This window comes from Saccopteryx leptura, chromosome 7, assembly GCF_036850995.1.
Source record: "Saccopteryx leptura isolate mSacLep1 chromosome 7, mSacLep1_pri_phased_curated, whole genome shotgun sequence".
Taxonomy (NCBI): domain Eukaryota; kingdom Metazoa; phylum Chordata; class Mammalia; order Chiroptera; family Emballonuridae; genus Saccopteryx; species Saccopteryx leptura.
The window spans coordinates 114,019,575-114,036,920 of record NC_089509.1 but is presented as its reverse complement, the minus strand read 5'-3'; the positions used below and the strand labels follow the sequence as shown (position 1 = coordinate 114,036,920).

At 47.0% G+C, this 17,346-nt stretch overlaps 1 protein-coding gene and 3 non-coding genes across 4 annotated transcripts; all 4 read left to right on the top strand.

Moving 5' to 3' along the window:
• Positions 1–1,126: 1,126 nt before the first annotated feature.
• NCL (nucleolin) lies at positions 1,127–12,931 on the top strand. Its single transcript, XM_066345239.1, has 14 exons — positions 1,127–1,306; positions 2,481–2,597; positions 4,309–4,795; positions 5,157–5,360; positions 5,471–5,557; positions 5,742–5,883; positions 6,675–6,799; positions 8,399–8,522; positions 9,013–9,170; positions 9,835–9,958; positions 10,947–11,080; positions 11,617–11,743; positions 12,116–12,339; positions 12,454–12,931. Exons 1-14 carry the CDS (start codon positions 1,289–1,291, stop codon positions 12,528–12,530), a joined length of 2,148 nt encoding a protein of 715 aa, XP_066201336.1. The 5' UTR covers positions 1,127–1,288; the 3' UTR covers positions 12,531–12,931.
• Positions 5,592–5,661, top strand: LOC136379244 (small nucleolar RNA SNORD82). The gene has a single exon (XR_010746728.1). It is a non-coding gene; the product is annotated as a small nucleolar RNA SNORD82 (small nucleolar RNA).
• LOC136379246 (small nucleolar RNA SNORD20) lies at positions 11,200–11,279 on the top strand. The gene has a single exon (XR_010746729.1). It is a non-coding gene; the product is annotated as a small nucleolar RNA SNORD20 (small nucleolar RNA).
• On the top strand, positions 11,801–11,935 carry LOC136379241 (small nucleolar RNA SNORA75). Its single transcript, XR_010746725.1, has one exon. It is a non-coding gene; the product is annotated as a small nucleolar RNA SNORA75 (small nucleolar RNA).
• Positions 12,932–17,346: the final 4,415 nt, after the last annotated feature.

Here is a 17,346-nt window from a genome sequence, read left to right as displayed (position 1 = left end):
CAGTGGGGGAAATATGGTCATAGCTGAAGGTGATTCCGGCTCTGTAGGAACAATTAGGTAGGTACCTCATGCCCAGGGTATATTCTGGGTTAGTTCTAAACTGAAGTGCTCTGGGTTAAGCTCAGCACCACGGGTAGTTTGCCCACGGTGACCTCTAGGAATAATTGGCAGAAAGCTCAACAAAAGAATCCTCTGTGCCTCCACCATCAAGGGAACCTTTGCCTTGGCTCTTCTGACCTCCCCCTGTACCATCTGGTAATACTGACTTCTCAGCCACATATCGGAATGGGTGCTTTAGTCCCAAATAAAAGAGAACTTGTGATTGGCAAAGGCATAGGTCTGTGATCGGCCTAACCAGGTTCCTCCCCCTCCTCCCCCCCAGTTACAACACCCTGTGACCGCCGGAAAGTGATCTTTCCGAGCCTGTTCCCCACTGGAAGGAACACCTAGCGCCCGAGGTACTCGAGACTAAATACGATGTTTGTGCACTGCCCACAGTAACCTCACAAAGGTACCCGACTGCCTTTATCAACCGCGCTCAGGAGGCAACTTCAAGCACGTGGCCCCGGAGGGAATCACGGGCAGAGAGGGGGATTTTCTGGCCCTGGTTCGTTGGGACTAAGGTGGGCCTCCGACTCGGGGTGTTATGAACTTCGGGTCTCGAGCTCGTCAGCAGGGAAATGGGAGTCAATTCCTTTTCACACGGCCGCCGGGAGGCTGAGCGTGGAGTGCGGGGCGGGGATGTCGAGGAACTCAGCCCGAGTCAACCGGGTCCCGGGAACAGGGGACCAGGAATACCGAGGGACCCTAGATCGGGCACACGCGGCGCTAAAAATGTCCGTCCCACGGCGCACGCTCCGCGAACGCAGGCCGTGCAGGGGCACCTCGGTAACCGCGCGCCCACCGCCCAATCAGTGCCGGCCTTGCACAAAGCGGCGCCCTCCCAGAGCGCGGAAACCGAACCCCCTCCCTCTCGCCTGGACGTCTCGGCCCGCCCACTCTCGCCTGGGCCTCGCCTCTCGCTGTTCCCGATAGAGGCTCGCGATTGGCTCGTGGGATGAACGCAAACTCTGGTTGGTTGAGATGGAGTCACGAGGGCACAGTCAACGCCTGTCCAGAGGCGATTACTGGGCAGGCTCAGTCTTTCGCCTCAGTCTCGAGCTCTTGCTGGCAGCGAGACGTATGCGCTCCGGCTTTTCAGTACCAGCGGCCGCCATCGACGTCGTTCGGTTCTTCTGGTCTCTGCGCCGCTTGCCTGCCACACGCTCCGCCGTCATCAGCCGCCATCATGGTAAAGCTCGCAAAGGTAAGGGCCTTTGCTCGCTTAAGTGCGGACGTCGAGCGAGGCCTGTTTTCTGAGGAGCGCGCGCGCGGCGCCGCGAGGAGGAGGGCCTGCGCGCTATCCCGGGCGCGTTCGAGGGCGCCATGCTTGCGAGAAGTCTCGCGTGATTAGCGCAGAGGTCTCGCGGCTTTTGGCTACTTGGTGGTGAGGTGAAAAGCTTCGGCAGGTGTTGCGGGTGGTTGATGCGGCGGGGCAAGATGTCGGTACTGAGCACGGACGAGGGGCGCTTGGGTGTCGGGGTGGAGGGATAAGGCCAAACTCCTGCGACGGGCGCGAGCGGGGCCCCGCCTCCTGACGCACGTGCCTCCGCGCGCGGTCCGCCACGTGGGCCGTGCCGGGTGGCTGGTAGCATCTCGGAGGGGACCGTGCTATGAGGCGGGGGACGGCGAATTGCCCCAGCTGGAAGCCCGCGGCCTGTGGGATACTGGACGTGAGGTGGCCACCGGAAGAAGGCCCTGCCGCGTGCTTTCGGGGCCAGGCTGCGCGCACATGGTGGCCTGCGAGGTGTCCCCACGTGGCCCGGGGGTGTCTGAGAGGGGCGGGGTTTCCCTGGGAAGGATAAGTTCAAGAGAAGACCGAAGGTAGTTAGCTTAGAACAGGGGTCTCAAACTCGCGGCCCGCCCACCAATTTTGTGCGGCCCGCAGACTAATCAAACTAGTCTGCGGGCCGCACAAAATTGGTGGGCGGGCCGCGAGTTTGAGACCTCTGGGTTAGAACGTGATTTTTTTTTTTTAAGTTGTCCTAATTTAAGTTCATAGGAGAGTGGTGGGATAAGGTGCCACAATTTACCGAAGGCCTTCTGGTGTTTTCCCCCAGGTGAAGGGTTGAGTTGTTCGCCATTAAAATGATCTAAAATTGTAGGCTGCTGGGTATTAAGAAGTTGTGCCTGGTCTAAGAATCGATTCTGGAAATACAGTTTTTAAAACGGGTGTGCTTAATGAAGGCAACAGGAGGGGAGCATTTCCTTGAAGTTTAATTTAAGCTAAGGTTGGTTTATGTTAATTGCAGTGTTTCACCGTCCGAGCAGTGCGATCTGAGAAAGGGAAATGGCTGCGCTGTACTGTGTGAAGAGAGGGCAAGAGCTGAGTGGCCTGAAATGTGGGAGGCGTAGAGTGCTAATATTTGTGTCTATTTTAGGCTGGTAAAAATCAAGGTGACCCCAAGAAAATGGCTCCTCCTCCAAAGGAGGTAGAAGAAGATAGTGAAGATGAGGAAATGTCAGATGACGAAGAAGATGAAAGCAGTGGAGAAGAGGTAATTATGCACTTCAATGCTGAATGGAGTGAAACAGGTGCTGTGGGATGTCTGAAAATAACTGACAAAAATACGATTGTATTCACTCAAATGTATTCTGTTGTAATGGTTGAATGTTTCGGTCTCTTCACTGATTTGTTAGAATGTACGGGTAAGTATTAGAATGAGCTTGAGAGAAACGATCTGGAGTCTCCTCATGTATCTCCTGCAGAGTACGTGTTAGTTCCATGTGCTAGATGAGGAAACAGCCTGGGCAGCTGTCCTACGTGTGACAGTGCTGAGCATTAGACTCAGGTCTGAGGTTAGCTTTACCAAATTCCTAGCTCCGTGCAGGTTTCTGTCCTTTGTGTGAATTCTGTAATGTGGGTCACTGTGACAGTGATTGCTTGCTGTGGAGTGAGGCTTGCTGTCTCCCTTTGTGCTAACGTTAACACTGGCTGGTACTCCTGGCTATTGTTGCTGACTGTAAAGACAACCAAAAGCTTGAATACACTGCTCACAAAAATTAGGGGCTATTACAAAATGAATATGAAGTGACTTTTAAAAAAGCATTTGATTTTATTAGACAAGAAAATTCGAAAAGCAAACTACAAGTCAAAGTTGTTCGATTATGCAGATGAGATGCAAAACCAGCTTCATTGGTGAAAATGCACTACACAAAAGTCTGAAAGTGCCTGACCAGGCGGTGGTGCAGTGGATAGAGCGTCTCACTGGGATGCGGAAGACCCAGGTTCGAGACCCTGAGGTCGCCAGCTTGAGTGCAGGCTCATCTGGTTTGAGCAGAAGCTCACCGGCTTGAGCCCAAGGTCGCTGGCTCGAGCAAGCGGTTATTCGGTCTGCTGAAGGCTCATGGTGCAGGCACATACAAGAAAGCAATCAATGAACAACTAGGTGTTGCAACACGCAATGAAAAACTTAACGATTGATGCTTCTCATCTCTCCGTTCCTGTCTGTAAAAAAATAAAAAGTCTGGAAGTAATGGGGTATCTGCATGTTCCCTGATCCCCTAATTTTTGGGAGCAGTGTGTGTTACCTGATAAAACTGGCCAAGTAGCTTTGAGTGTGGTTTCAATGTAGGTAATGTTTTTATCAAGCTAAAATGTTCCTTTTTTAGTTTGTATTAATTTTGCAGGAATTGTTTAGTCTTTGAAGTGTTACGGGTTCATAATGCTTGGATATTTTATGTGAAAATGAGGACTGTGACCTCACAAATAGGCAGAAAGTTATGTGAACATGACTTTATAAGTTTTTTGTTTTTGTTGTGTTTTTTTGGTAATTTTCTGAAGTTGGAAACGGGAAGGCAGTCAGACAGACTCCCGCATGTGCCCATCCGGGCTGTCGCTCTGTTGCAACCAGAGCCATTCTAGCGCCTGAGGCAGAGGCCATGGAGCCATCCTCAGTGCCCGGGCCAACTTTGGTCCAGTGGAGCCTCGGCTGTGGGAGAGGAAGGAGAGGGGGAGGGGTGGAGAAGCAAATGGGCGTGTCTTCTGTGTGCCCTGGCCGGGAATTGAACCCGGGACCTCTGCACGCCAGGCCGATGCTCTACCACTGAGCCAACCGGCCAGGGCCTTGACTTTATAGTTTAACATGGCAGCACATATCTAACGCATATGGTCTTGAACCAGAGGTAGTACCAGACTTTAGTGCTCATTTATATGGGAATAACGCTCTTTTTGAGTTGAAAATAAACTTTTTTTTTTTTATTCTTAAGGTTATCATTCCTCAGAAAAAAGGCAAGAAGGCTACCACAACTCCAGCAAAGAAGGTGATGGTTTCTCCACCAAGAAGGATTATGGTCGTCGCACCAGCCAAGAAGACAGTTGTCACTGCTGGCAAAAAGGCAGCGGCTATGCCGACCCCTGGCAAAAAGGCAGCGGTTACACCAGCCAAAGCAGTAGCCACACCTGGCAAGAAGGGAGGCACACCAGGCAAAGCGTGGGTCGCAACTCCTGGTAAAAAGGGAGCAGCCACCCCTGCCAAGGGAGCAAAGAATGGTAAGAATGCCAAGAAGGAAGACAGTGATGAGGAAGACGACGAAGATAGTGAAGAGGATGACGAGGAGGATGAGGATGAAGATGAGGAATTGAAGCCAGCAGTGATGAAAGCGGCTGCTGTTGCTCCTGCCTCAGATGATGAGGATGATGAGGAAGATGACGATGAGGACGATGAAGATGATGAGGATGACGACGAAGAGGATGGTAAGGAGTTCTGTTTGGTCCTTCTCGGGCTCTTATTTCCAAGATTTATTAGGGGTGAGGTAGGGGGTGGGCCTGAAATATACTCCTTCTGTGACCCACAGGGCTTAGAAAAAATCCTTCCAGGTTTTTGTTACCTGGGCTGGTTGTATACTACACTGGTACTGGTGACTGAGGGCACATTCTACGAATGTTTTTCATAATACAGGATTTTGTTTCCGAGGAATCTTGTTAATTCATACCGTAACTACTAAGTACACTATTACTTTTTTTTCCCCTTTAGATTTCCTTTAGGTTTATCTTGAACTGATGTTGGTTCAGGGATAATTCTTTTGAGGTTTTGACTAGGTAGCTTCTCTTTCAGACTCGGATGAAGAGCCTATGGAGCTGGCACTAGCCAAAGGTACGAAAGCTCCTCCAAAAGCGCTTCTCGTGAAGGCCAAGAGCACAGCTGAGGATGAGGATGAAGAGGAGGAGGATGATGAAGAGGAGGATGACGACGATGAAGAAGAGGATGATGAGGAAGAGGATGATGAGGAGGAAGAGGAGGACGATGAAGAGGAGGAAGGTAATCAGATAGATTCTGGAGTATATTGGTATGTGAGTTTTATTTAAAGGAGGCACTTGAATATGTGTGGCTACTTAGGGATGACATAAATTGTTTGAAATGTTGTCCAGAGCCAGTCAAAGAAGCACCTGGAAAACGAAAGAAGGAAATGGCCAAACAGAAAGCTGCTCCTGAAGCCAAGAAACAGAAGGTGGAAGGTAATTTGGCAAAATTGAGGGGGTGGCACCCAGTAGCACAAGTGATGAACAGCAAAGGGACTTAATACTGAGACCTGATGCTACATTGTAATGTGCTGATGTGCTCTGTACAGAAATCTGCACTGGAAATTCGGCTTATGCCATACTTCATAAATTAGATTAACTTGACTTCATTTTTATCCAGGCACAGAACCAACTACGGCTTTCAATCTCTTTGTTGGGAACCTGAACTTCAGCAAATCTGCTCCTGAATTAAAAACGGGTATCAGTGATGTTTTTGCTAAAAATGATCTTGCTGTTGTGGATGTCAGAATTGGTGTGTCCAGGTAAGTATGGGGGAGTTAAGGCATGGTATTTCTGCACGTTACTCCTTGGTATGCTAAATTAGCTTTTTTCCTGCCCCTTTTAGAATTTTAGTCCCTCTACTGTAGGCATGAGTGTGTCTTCAAAGTTTAGACATTAATGAATAGTTTATTTAGGTTATCAAATGGTAAAACTCCTAAATAGAAATTTCTATGATCTCCCCATCACTTTCTATAGAGCACAATATAATTTTTAATAAGTAATGAGCTTTGGAAGCGTTTATTTTACAAAAATTATTAAAATTGACTTTAGAGAGAGAAAGATTGATTTGTTCTGCTTATTTATGCATTCATTGGTTGATTCCTGCATGAGCCCTTATTGGGCATGGAAGCCACAATCTTGGGATATTAGGATGATGCTCTAATCAACTGAGCTACTTGACCAGGGCTGAAGCTTTTATTAAAGTTATTTAAAAAACAAAACTGTTAACTCCAAATAGCCATAATAGTGAATGCTTTTAACCAGACAGGATTCTCCTATCTTGATGCTTAAACCAGTTATTGTTAGCTAGTACTGTCAGTTGTACGAGCACTGTAGGCGGTAGAGACAACCTCAGAGGTGACCCTGTAGCAGGTCGTGGTACTTACACCTTTGCTCTATATCCCCAGCTTTCAGAGTTGGGCTTTATTTTGTTAAGTTGGGTTGCTTTTTACCTTTGTTTGCACCATGTTAGTGTTAATGCTTGCATAGAATATGTGTTAATGTTCCCCCCCCAATCTGTAATTTTGTTCCCTGTCTTATCACCTTCCTTCAGGAAGTTCGGCTATGTGGATTTTGAGTCAGCTGAAGACCTGGAAAAAGCCTTGGAACTCACTGGTTTAAAAGTCTTTGGCAATGAAATTAAACTAGAAAAACCAAAGGGAAAGGATAGTAAAAAAGGTATGTACTGCTTTAGGTCAGTGTTTTTCAAGCACTGGTCTGCCAGAAATTTTAGCCAGTCCGTGAACAGCTTAACCACCCTGATGCTGTGTAAAGGTTATAAAGTCTGTAATCTTCACACAACAGGGTGGTTAACTCATTCACGGACTGGCAATAACTTGTTAATGGCTATGTTTCTAGTCTACTTGGTCAGGTTAAATAGCTTAACCTTTTTCCTTTGGTTTTCTCATAATGTGAGGATTAAATGAGTTAGAATGTTAAATGTTTACAACAATACCTGGCATTGATTTCTGGTGTTATAAATTCCAGAGTTAGGCAAGCAAGACTTAAAATGGACTTAAAAAGATTTGGTTAACCTGACCGGGTGGTGGCGTAGTGGATGGAGCGTTGGACTGGGATGCAGAGGACCCAGGTTCAAGACCCCGAGGTCGCCAGCTTGAGTGCGGGTTCATCTGGTTTAAGCAAAGCTCACCATCTTGGACCCAAGGTCGCTGGCTCGAGCAAGGGGTTACTAAGTCTCTGGAAGGCCCACGGTCAAGGCACATATGAGAGAGCAATCAGTGAACAACTAAGGTGCCGCAACAGAAAACTGATGATTGATGCTTTTCATCTCTCTTCGTTCCTGTTTGTCCCTATCTGTCCCTCTCTCTGACTCTGTCTCTGTGGGGGGAAAAAAAGATTTGGTTAGATGTACAGGCATACCTTGGAGGTAATTGCAGAATCGGTTGCAAATCACTGGAATCAAGTGAGTGTCACATTAAAGGAGTTTTAGCCTTTTTGCTGGTGGATGAACTTGAACTCATTTAGTAAAAAATGCAATCTCTGTGGAATATAAAACTGAGTAAAACAAGGTGTATGCCTGCTCCCAAATTAATGTGGAGAGGCCTTTCTTCCCTGAAAGACATCAGATCCCTGACTATTCTTTTTGTATCCTTCATGTATTTTGTCATATTTCATGTGTGTTCATGACTTAAATCCCAAAATACTGAGCACTTAACTAGGTTGCATTCATTTTAAGTGTCCAACATACAGTTTTTTTGGGGTTTTTATTTTGTATTTTTCTGAAGCTGGAAACGGGGACAGTCAGACACTCCCGCATGCGCCCGACCGGGATCCACCCGGCATGCCCACCGGGGGCGATGCTCTGCCCCTCCAGGGCTCTGCTGCGACCAGAGCCACTCTAGTGCCTGGGGCAGAGGCCAAGGAGCCATCCCCAGCGCCTGGGCCATCTTTGCTCCAATGGAGCCTTGGCTGCGGGAGGGGAAGAGAGAGACAGAGAGGAAGGAGGGGGTGGGGGTGGAGAAGCAAATGGACACTTCTCCTATGTGCCCTGGCCGGGAATCGAACCCGGGTCCCCCGCACGCCAGGCCGACGCTCTACCGCTGAGCCAACCGGCCAGGGCCCCAACATACAGTTTTGATGTCAGTTGTGACAGCAGCTTTGTCTTGTCACTGCTGTATTCATAGTACTGTATCAGTGTGTTTTGTACATGTGGGGTCTCAGATTTTATCTTGTACAGAACGTTTTTATTGGTCAATGTCTTGAGGGGAGAGGAGAAACACCTTTTAACCTATCTGTTCATTTTGTGTTTTTATGTAGATCGAGATGCAAGAACACTTTTGGCTAAAAATCTGCCTTACAAAGTTACTCAGGAAGAATTGAAGGAAGTGTTTGAAGATGCTGCGGAGATCAGACTAGTCAGCAAGGATGGAAAGAGTAAAGGGTATGTTTGATGTCTACTGGAATGTTGAGTTTTATTAAAGTTTAAATGCATTTCTAGTTTAGAAATGTTAATCTAACTTTTCTAGGTGTATGATTTTGGGCAAATAAATTTATAACCTATGCTTCAATTTCCTATCTTCAGTGGGGATAACATACTCAATGTAGAGTGATATAAAAAGGTGAGTTAATGTGTATAAAGTGCTGTGAGATGTGCCCAATGTGCAGTGAGTGCCTTGTGAGTAACGGTAATTACTGTAGTTAAGGTGTAGTTACCGTGAGCAAATTTTGTAGTTTTCGGCGAACTTTGTGTGTTGAAAGGAAAGTTTTCATTGAAAAAATGGCAGAAATCTCAAATGTTTTAATTAGTGTAAAATAGGATATTCTTTTATTGTATTCAACTGAAGCGTACAATTAAAACATTTGTGTTAAAAAGTTAATACAGTTTTAAAAATCAGCTAATTTTAATGTTGTCATGCTCCCCTTCATTGTAGGATTGCTTATATTGAATTTAAGACAGAGGCTGATGCAGAGAAAACCTTGGAAGAAAAACAGGGAACAGAAATAGATGGGCGATCTATATCCCTATATTACACCGGAGAGAAAGGTCAAAGTCAAGACTACAGAGGTGGAAAGAATAGCACTTGGAGTGGTAAGAATTAATAGGCTTCCTGCAGGGTTCCAGAATTGATGAGAACATTTTATAACTTGACTGATTAATTGGACATAGATATATATAGATTAAGCAAGTTACACCTCTGTTAATGGTAATTCAGTGTCTTGAATGAGAGCTATATGAAATCATTCTGAATTAGAACATAGATCCAACTTCTTTTTTATGTATGCTTTATACTTTAAATGACTTATATTTTAAAGTCAGAAGACTGTTCTAGGAAGATATAGACCATAAGTTAGCTTACATCAGAACAACAGGAACCAAAAGAAGCAGGACTTAACAGAGCATAATAAGTACTCGGTATGTTGAGACACTCAATATGGGATTCCATCTGCATCAGCATTAGCATGCTTAGAAAATTAGCATGTTAACCTTCCTAAGCACAGACTTTTTTATTCAGTTTTAGAACGAGAGAAAGATTTATTGGTTGTTCCACTTATTTATGCATTCATTGGTTGATTCTTGTGTGTGCCCCGATTGGTGGCCAAACCCACAACCTTGGTGTATCAGGATGGCACTAACTAACAAGGTACCTGGTCAGGGCAAGCACAGGAATCCTTAAGAACAAGCTATATCTGTGACTAGGGTTGATAACCAACCAATATTTCACAGTCATAACTTGGCATCCTTTTATTTGTAGGTGAATCAAAAACTCTGGTTTTAAGCAATCTCTCCTACAGTGCAACAGAAGAAACTCTTCAGGAAGTATTTGAGAAGGCTACTTTTATCAAAGTACCCCAGAACCAAAATGGCAAATCTAAAGGGTAAAATAATTTGTATATTTGTGTGGTTATGCATAGGTAAAATTATGCTTTCCTAGCTGTTAAAAGCTGAATCATTTTATTTTTATTTTATTTTATTTTTTTTTTTGTATTTTTTTTTCTGAAGCTGGAAACGGGGAGAGACAGTCAGACAGACTCCCGCATGCGCCCGACCGGGATCCACCCGGCACGCCCACCAGGGGGCGATGCTCTGCCCCTCCGGGGCGTCGCTCTGCCACGACCAGAGCCACTCTAGCGCCTGGGGCAGAGGCCAAGGAGCCATCCCCAGCGCCCGGGCCATCTTTTGCTCCAATGGAGCGTTGGCTGCGGGAGGGGAAGAGAGAGACAGAGAGGAAGGGGGGGGTGGAGAAGCAAATGGGCGCTTCTCCTGTGTGCCCTGGCCGGGAATCGAACCCGGGTCCCCCACACACCAGGCGGATGCTCTACTGCTGAGCCAACCGGCCAGGGCCAAAGCTGAATCATTTTAGTTAGATAGTCTAATACAGAGCATTTATGTGTGTGAGGAAAAGGGTGTAATGGCATTGGATATGATTGCAGAAGAGCCATGAGCTTGGTGACTTACTCTACGTATGTATTTTAAAGATTTTGTTGATTTGAGAGAGGGAGCAAAGTTGTAGTTGCTTCACTTTAGTTGTTCATTGATTACTTCTGGTATGTGCCTTGATTGGGCAAGCCTGGGTTTTCGAAATGGCGGCCTCAACATTTTTTTTTGTTTTTTTCTTTTGTTTGTTTTTTTGTGTATGTCATAAATACTGTTATTATTCACATATTCCCTTCTCTTACCAACCAAGAGTTTTACAGAGGAGGCAAAGACAGGTTAAGTAACTTGTTGAATGAATCCCTGAGCTGTGATTCAGACCTAAGCAGTATGACCTTAGCTCCTATCGGCCTCGACATTTTGGGTTGACGCTCTATCCACTGCACCACCACAGGTCAAGCGATTTACTCTAAATGTTGACTTCCTCTTCAGGTATGCATTTATAGAATTTGCTTCATTTGAAGATGCTAAAGAAGCTTTAAATTCCTGTAATAAAAGAGAAATTGAGGGCAGAGCAATCAGGCTGGAATTGCAAGGACCCAGGGGATCACCTAATGCAAGAAGCCGTAAGTCTCCGTTTAAGGGACATGGTGGTTGGGGCTAGCTCCTCGGTGCCATGCTGGGACTTTTTTGGGTCATTTAGAGGTGAACATTTGTTTTTTTGTTGCTCCTGAGTAAATGACACTGGATATGATGACTGAATATCTGAGAAATAATTGATGAGATCCCAATAAAATTCCTCTAGATAGTCAAGTTCTGATCCAGCCATGTCAGCTCTGAGCAGCAGGTTTGCCCATGGTTTGCTGCCCTGTTGGGAGTTCTAGCTGCCTGCTTTATTTCTCTTGTCTTGCTTGTTTGGGTAGGTTCCCCTTTCCGTAAAAGATCTGAGACAGGAGTTTAGCTGCTTTGGTGATCGAGGTAGCTCTGAGATGGCAGTTGGTTTAAGTCCTTTGCTTTAATTAAGCTTCGGTAGCTAAGATTATTTTCTTTTTCTCGTAGAGATACTTTAACCTTCTTTGCCAGTGATCATTCGAACTAATGTAAATTCATCATGTCATTATGAGTTGTGACTAATGAAAGCTCATTTTTTTGTTCTTCCCAGAACCATCCAAAACTCTGTTTGTCAAAGGTCTGTCGGAGGAGACTACAGAAGAGACATTAAAGGAGTCTTTTGATGGCTCTGTTCGGGCAAGGATAGTCACTGACAGGGAGACTGGCTCTTCCAAAGGGTAAGGTGCAGGCAGTGGGCAGTGTGCCCCGGGTGTGGAGCTCCCCTGACGTGCTGGGTCTTCTCATTGAGCTCCTTTCTGCCGCCCTGTGGCAGTTTATGGATTCGCACGAGAAGAAGAGGCAATTCACAGAGCTAGCACTGCTGTGCCTCCTGTCGTCAGAGGTACATTCGGCTGGTTTGTGAGACATTCTGGCATTAAGGGCTGTCAGTTTCAGCTTTCCAGAGATAGCTGCCCTTGCCAGTGGGGTCATTTCTCAGTTGAGCAAGGGTACTACTTACTAGGGGATCACTGTCCATGACATGAGGTTAACTTAGGCATTTGTTCCATATCTCTTTGCTTTATAATCAGGCATTTCATTTGGTGTTTTAGGTTTGGTTTTGTAGACTTCAACAGTGAGGAAGATGCCAAAGCTGCTAAGGAGGCCATGGAAGATGGGGAAATTGATGGAAACAAAGTTACTTTGGACTGGGCCAAGCCTAAGGGTGAAGGTGGCTTCGGAGGCCGCGGTGGAGGCCGAGGTGGCTTTGGAGGGCGAGGCGGCGGCAGAGGAGGCCGAGGCGGGTTTGGTGGCCGAGGTCGGGGCGGTTTTGGAGGTAAGGAGTGTGGAGGGCTGCCTCTGTGCCCCCAGGGCTGCAGCAGTCTCAGTGACCTGGAGGAGGGAGAATGGCCTCTCGGCCCTGTTCTTCAATGAGTCTTCCCTTCCGCAGGTCGGGGAGGCTTCCGAGGAGGCAGAGGCGGCGGCGGAGACCACAAGCCACAAGGAAAGAAGACGAAGTTTGAATAGTTTTCTTCTGTCCCTGTCTTTCCCTCTTCCATTTGAAAGAAAGGACTCTGGGGTTTTTACTCTGTTACCTGATCAATGACAGAGCCTTCTAAGGACATTCCAAGACAGTATACGGTCCTGTGGTCTACTTGGAAACATGCATAGATAACATTTCAAAGGAGACACCCTGTTGGTTTTGACTGGATGTTCATATAAACTTTTTAAAGAGAAGAGTGATAGAGCTAACCCTTATCTGTAACTTTTGAATTTATATTGTTTCTTCCCATGTACAAAACCATTTTTTTCCTACAAATAGTTTTTTTGTGTGTGTGTTGGGAGTCTAAAGGAGAGCAGAATGTTTTATCATGATTTTGCTTAAGCAACTTTGGGACAAATTAAAAGTCCTAAACTCTGGTGCCAGACTTCTACTTGCTAGAGTGTTTCTCCTGGAATGGCGCTGAGGCGTGGAGCGTGGCAGACCCAGCCCTGCCGCCTTGGGTCCGTTCCTGTCTCCGTCCCCCATCTTGAAATGCTTGATGCTTTGCTTTCAGGTGCCCCACTAGAGGTTGTGCTGAAATGGAAGCCTGGCTTCTGCTTGTAGCCCTCCTGAGGATCCAGTGTCTGTCTGAAGAGTGCTCAGGAAAGGGAGACGGGAGCCCTTGGGGCACACGGAGTTGAGCCTCCTTAGATACGCAGCTGAGAGCAATGGTTCTGGAATAGTTGACTAATGAAGAATTCATGCCAGATGAGGCCAGGGGAGGCTTTGGGGCTGAAGCTGGGAGGGAACTACCAATCCAGTAGATGGACTTGGTGTTTTTTGTAAGTCTTCCAGCAACCTCGGGTGGAACTAACAAGGCAGGCCTTTGGTTTTGCACTATGAATAGTACCCAGACACTTCATCTGATCTATCCAGCACCCCCTGACCCCACCTCTACTTTTATTAAAGGCCTGTGAGATGTCTAGAGGTCAAGGGACTAACATGATGAATTTAGTTGAAAAATGGTGCCCTAGATAGTGTACAGGTCTGGGATTTTGAATGCAGACTGTTAACTCCAAAAGCCTGTGGACTCCACCTGTTTATTAATCAGACTAGCAAAAATGTGAAAATTGGCCTGGCTGGTGGTGGCGCAGTAGGTAGAGTAACAGCCTGGAACACTGAAGTTCTTTGTTCAAAACCATGACAACAGCTTGAGGTAGGGTCACTGGCTTGAGCCCCTGGTCAAGGCACATACAAGAAGCAACAATGGTCAGACCAGGCAGGTCAAGGCACATACAAAAAGCAACAATGGTCAGACCAGGCAGCGTAGTAGATTGAGCAATGGACTGGGAAGTGGAGGACCCAGGTTTGAAACCCTAAGGTCATTGGCTCTAGCCCTCCAGCCTAGAGCATGGGATTTTAGATATGACCCCATGGTCACTGGCTCAGCTGGAGCGCCCCCTCACTTCCGCTGTCAAGGCACATGAGAAAGTAATACTAAGGAGCCACAATGAAGAATTGATGCTTCTCATCTCCCCATCTTTCTGTCCCTTGGTGTCACAAAAAACAAAGTGAAGCTATGATGCTTCTCAACTCTTAAAAATGTCTACCTGTGGTGGCACAGTGGATAAAGCGACAAACTGGAACGCTGAGGTCACCAGTTCAAAACCCTGGGCTTGTTGGGTCAAGCTTGGCACATGGAAGTTGATACTTTCTGCTTCTCCCCTCTGTTTCTAAAAATGAATGAATAAAATAAAACCCAGCATCTGGCTGTTTAGGAAAAAAGTCAAAACAGTACTTACAGAATTCAGTAAATGTGCAGGACAACCAAACTCGAGGGTATAATTGGACAGTTGGACTTGGTTAAGTTTTCTAATGGAATGAGGAGGTTGGCCATGTGCATGTCACCTAGCATTTTCCAGTCCTGTTCAGGGTACTGAGGACTTGGAACAAGACAAAGGCATTACTTTGAGGGATGAGTACCAAAGAAAGCTTCCCCAAAATTAAAATGAACCCCTGGCAGCCTTCGGTTTTCTAGATTTCTGAGTCCCAGCTAAATGGAGCCCTGTCAAGCACATTGTCGTTTAAGTCAGGCTCTAAGGCTGAGTGGAGGTAGAACTGAATGTCAAATGCCGCTGGTGGCTATTGGTTGGTCCCAAACTACTGTCAAGGGCCTGTGAGTGGTCTTAGGGTCTTCTAGGAGCCATCAAGAGTGGCTGGAGGGCTGTCTCTGTGACTGCAGCCTTCTGAGTAGATCCCAGTCCTGGCTGGCGGCTCAACTTGGGGCAGGCCTGCTGGTTTTAAGTAAGCCTGAACGTGTAATAGGCACTTGGGCCACCTAGGAGCATGCCACTAGCTCAGGCCCAGCAGCCGGTGGTTATTCAGGATGTACTTACATGACTTGAGAGCTTGGAGTAGGCTTTCAGTGGCTTCTACTGAAGGGAGGGGAATGGGAGGCTTTAACCTGACTTGAGGGCAGGACTTCTTAGCTCCTAGGGTAGGGCCTGTACTAGAAGATACCTGCCCTGCATTTGCCCATGCCCTCTGCAAACCTGTGAGGCAGGATGGGCAGAAAGCAGGTTCTTCCTGCTGTTCTGTTCTTCCCCATAGAAGGGTGGAAACAGTCCAGCCCCGATAGCTGGTGGTTCTGACCAGAGATGTGCCGAGTTCCAGTGGAATGAAGATGGGGATGGAGGGTGGGCACCCTGTAGGGCTGGAGAGGAGTCATCCCGGGTTTCCCTGGTACCTGTCTGGTTTCTGATTCCGTGGTTTGGGTAAGGACTGCAGCCATTTTAGGAAAGCAGTTCCTTTCAGCAAATGGTTGTCATTACTTCTTGTCATCTTCCAGCAGGTGGCAGCACACCCACAAGAATGTGGAAACCTGACAGGTATCAGGGAAGCCTGAAGATGAGTTTTAAGCCAATGGGTCTTGAGCTCCAAACTCCTATTCAGATTAGTGATAGGAAATCCACTCGAGACACTGAGAGGTGCTGCAGAATCCTCAGACAAGTGGATTCCAACTGGGTCCAAGAACCAAAATTTGTTGAATGTTTCTGTGCTCTTTCAGAGTTACCCCTCTACCCATGCTTAGTCCACTGATTATCTTGTATTTCAACCTGTGTCTCTCCTAATCTTAAAACAGGGCCAGCTGCTTTCCTCCAAAATGAGACTGTCACTGGTCCGGTGATGCAGTGGATAGACTGTTGACCTGGGATGCTGAGGACCCAGGTTTAAAACCCCAAGGTCGCTGGCTTGAGCACGGGTTCATCTAGCTTGAGCGCGGGGTTGCTGGCTTGAGCATGGGATTATAGACAATACCCCAAGGCCGCTCACTGGCTTGAGCCCCACGTCGCTGGCTTCAGCAAGGTGTCACTGGTTTGGCTGGAGCTCCCCGCTCCCCTCTTCCCCCCATCAAGGCACGAATGAGAAGCAATCAGTGAACAACTAGAGTGCTGCAACTACGTGTTGATGCTTCTCATCTCTCTCCCTCTCTCTGTCCCTCTTGCACTTAAAAGAGATTGTTCCCAGGACCTACCTTCCCACCCAGCTGTTCCATCTTTGCTTCAATGCCAAACTGGGAAGGGTCACACTCCTGCCTCCCACCTCTTGGCTTTCAGTGTTGTGACTTCAGTCCCCATACCCATCTTGGTGCTCACGAAGGGTGTCAATCAAAGGCTGCAGATCCAGTGGTCAGTCTTCCCTCAGTTTATGGCTTCCCCGAGCATCTGACAAGTGACCCCTTTTTCCTGCCTGGTTCTTCCACCCTTAGAAGGTAGCCGCAGACACACCAGAGTGGGGGCTCTGTGGAGGTGGGCTGAGGTGGAGGGGGGGGGAGAATAACCCTGGGATTGGGGCCTATCAGACTGATTTTAACCAATTAATAGATGGGAAACAATGGCTGTTCCGCAGAGGCCAGGTGACCCGTCACAGCAGGAGAAAGGCCAGGAGGTTCACTGCTGGTCCCTTTACATGGAAACGTGAACATGCTCCCATCAGTGCCTGACACAGAGGTACTCAGTGAGAAACTGAAGGGAGCTTGGAAAAATTCCTTCCCCCAACTGCAAGGCAGCCCATGGTGGCTGGCAGTGCAGAAAATCTGTAGGCCAGAAATTCCTAACATATAGTATTTAAAGTTCTTAACATATTTGTGTTGGGAATTATTTTGGGAGTCTGGTGAAGGCGTTGAATCCTTAGAATAAATGTTTTCAAAATGATTTTTTTTTCTAATTTTTTTGAAGTGAGAAGTGGGGAGGCAGAGACAGACTCCCATATGTGCCCTACCAGTATCCACCTGGCCTGCCCACCAGGGGCAATGCTCTGCCCATTTGGGGCACTGCTGTACTGCAATCAGAGCCATTCTAGTGCCTGAGACAGAGGCCATGGAGCCGTCCTCAGCGTCTGGGCCAACCTTGCTCCAGTGGAGCCCTGGCTGCAGGAGAGGAAGAGAGAGATAGAGAGGAAGGAGAGGGGGAAGGGTGGAGAAGCATATGGGCGCTTCTCCTGTGTGCCCTGGCCTGGAATTGAACCTGGGACTTCCACACGCCAGGCCGACGCTCTACCACGGAACCAACCGGCCAGGGCCTCAAAATGATTTTTTTTTAAAAGGATTATGATGGAAAACAACTGTTAGAATAGTTCCTTAAACATTTAAAAACAATTTTTATGATAGAATTATATGTGTTGATACATTAGATAAGATGCATGACATTTAAAATGCAGTTAAGTTAGGAAGTTGCTTTTGGTAACGGTGGTGTGGTCTTTAACAGATTAACCCTGCTGTTGATAATTATAAACCTGGCAAATGTAAAAAACAAACCTTTGGAGGTGTGGAAGGACAAACAATGCCAGAAACTGAGCAGA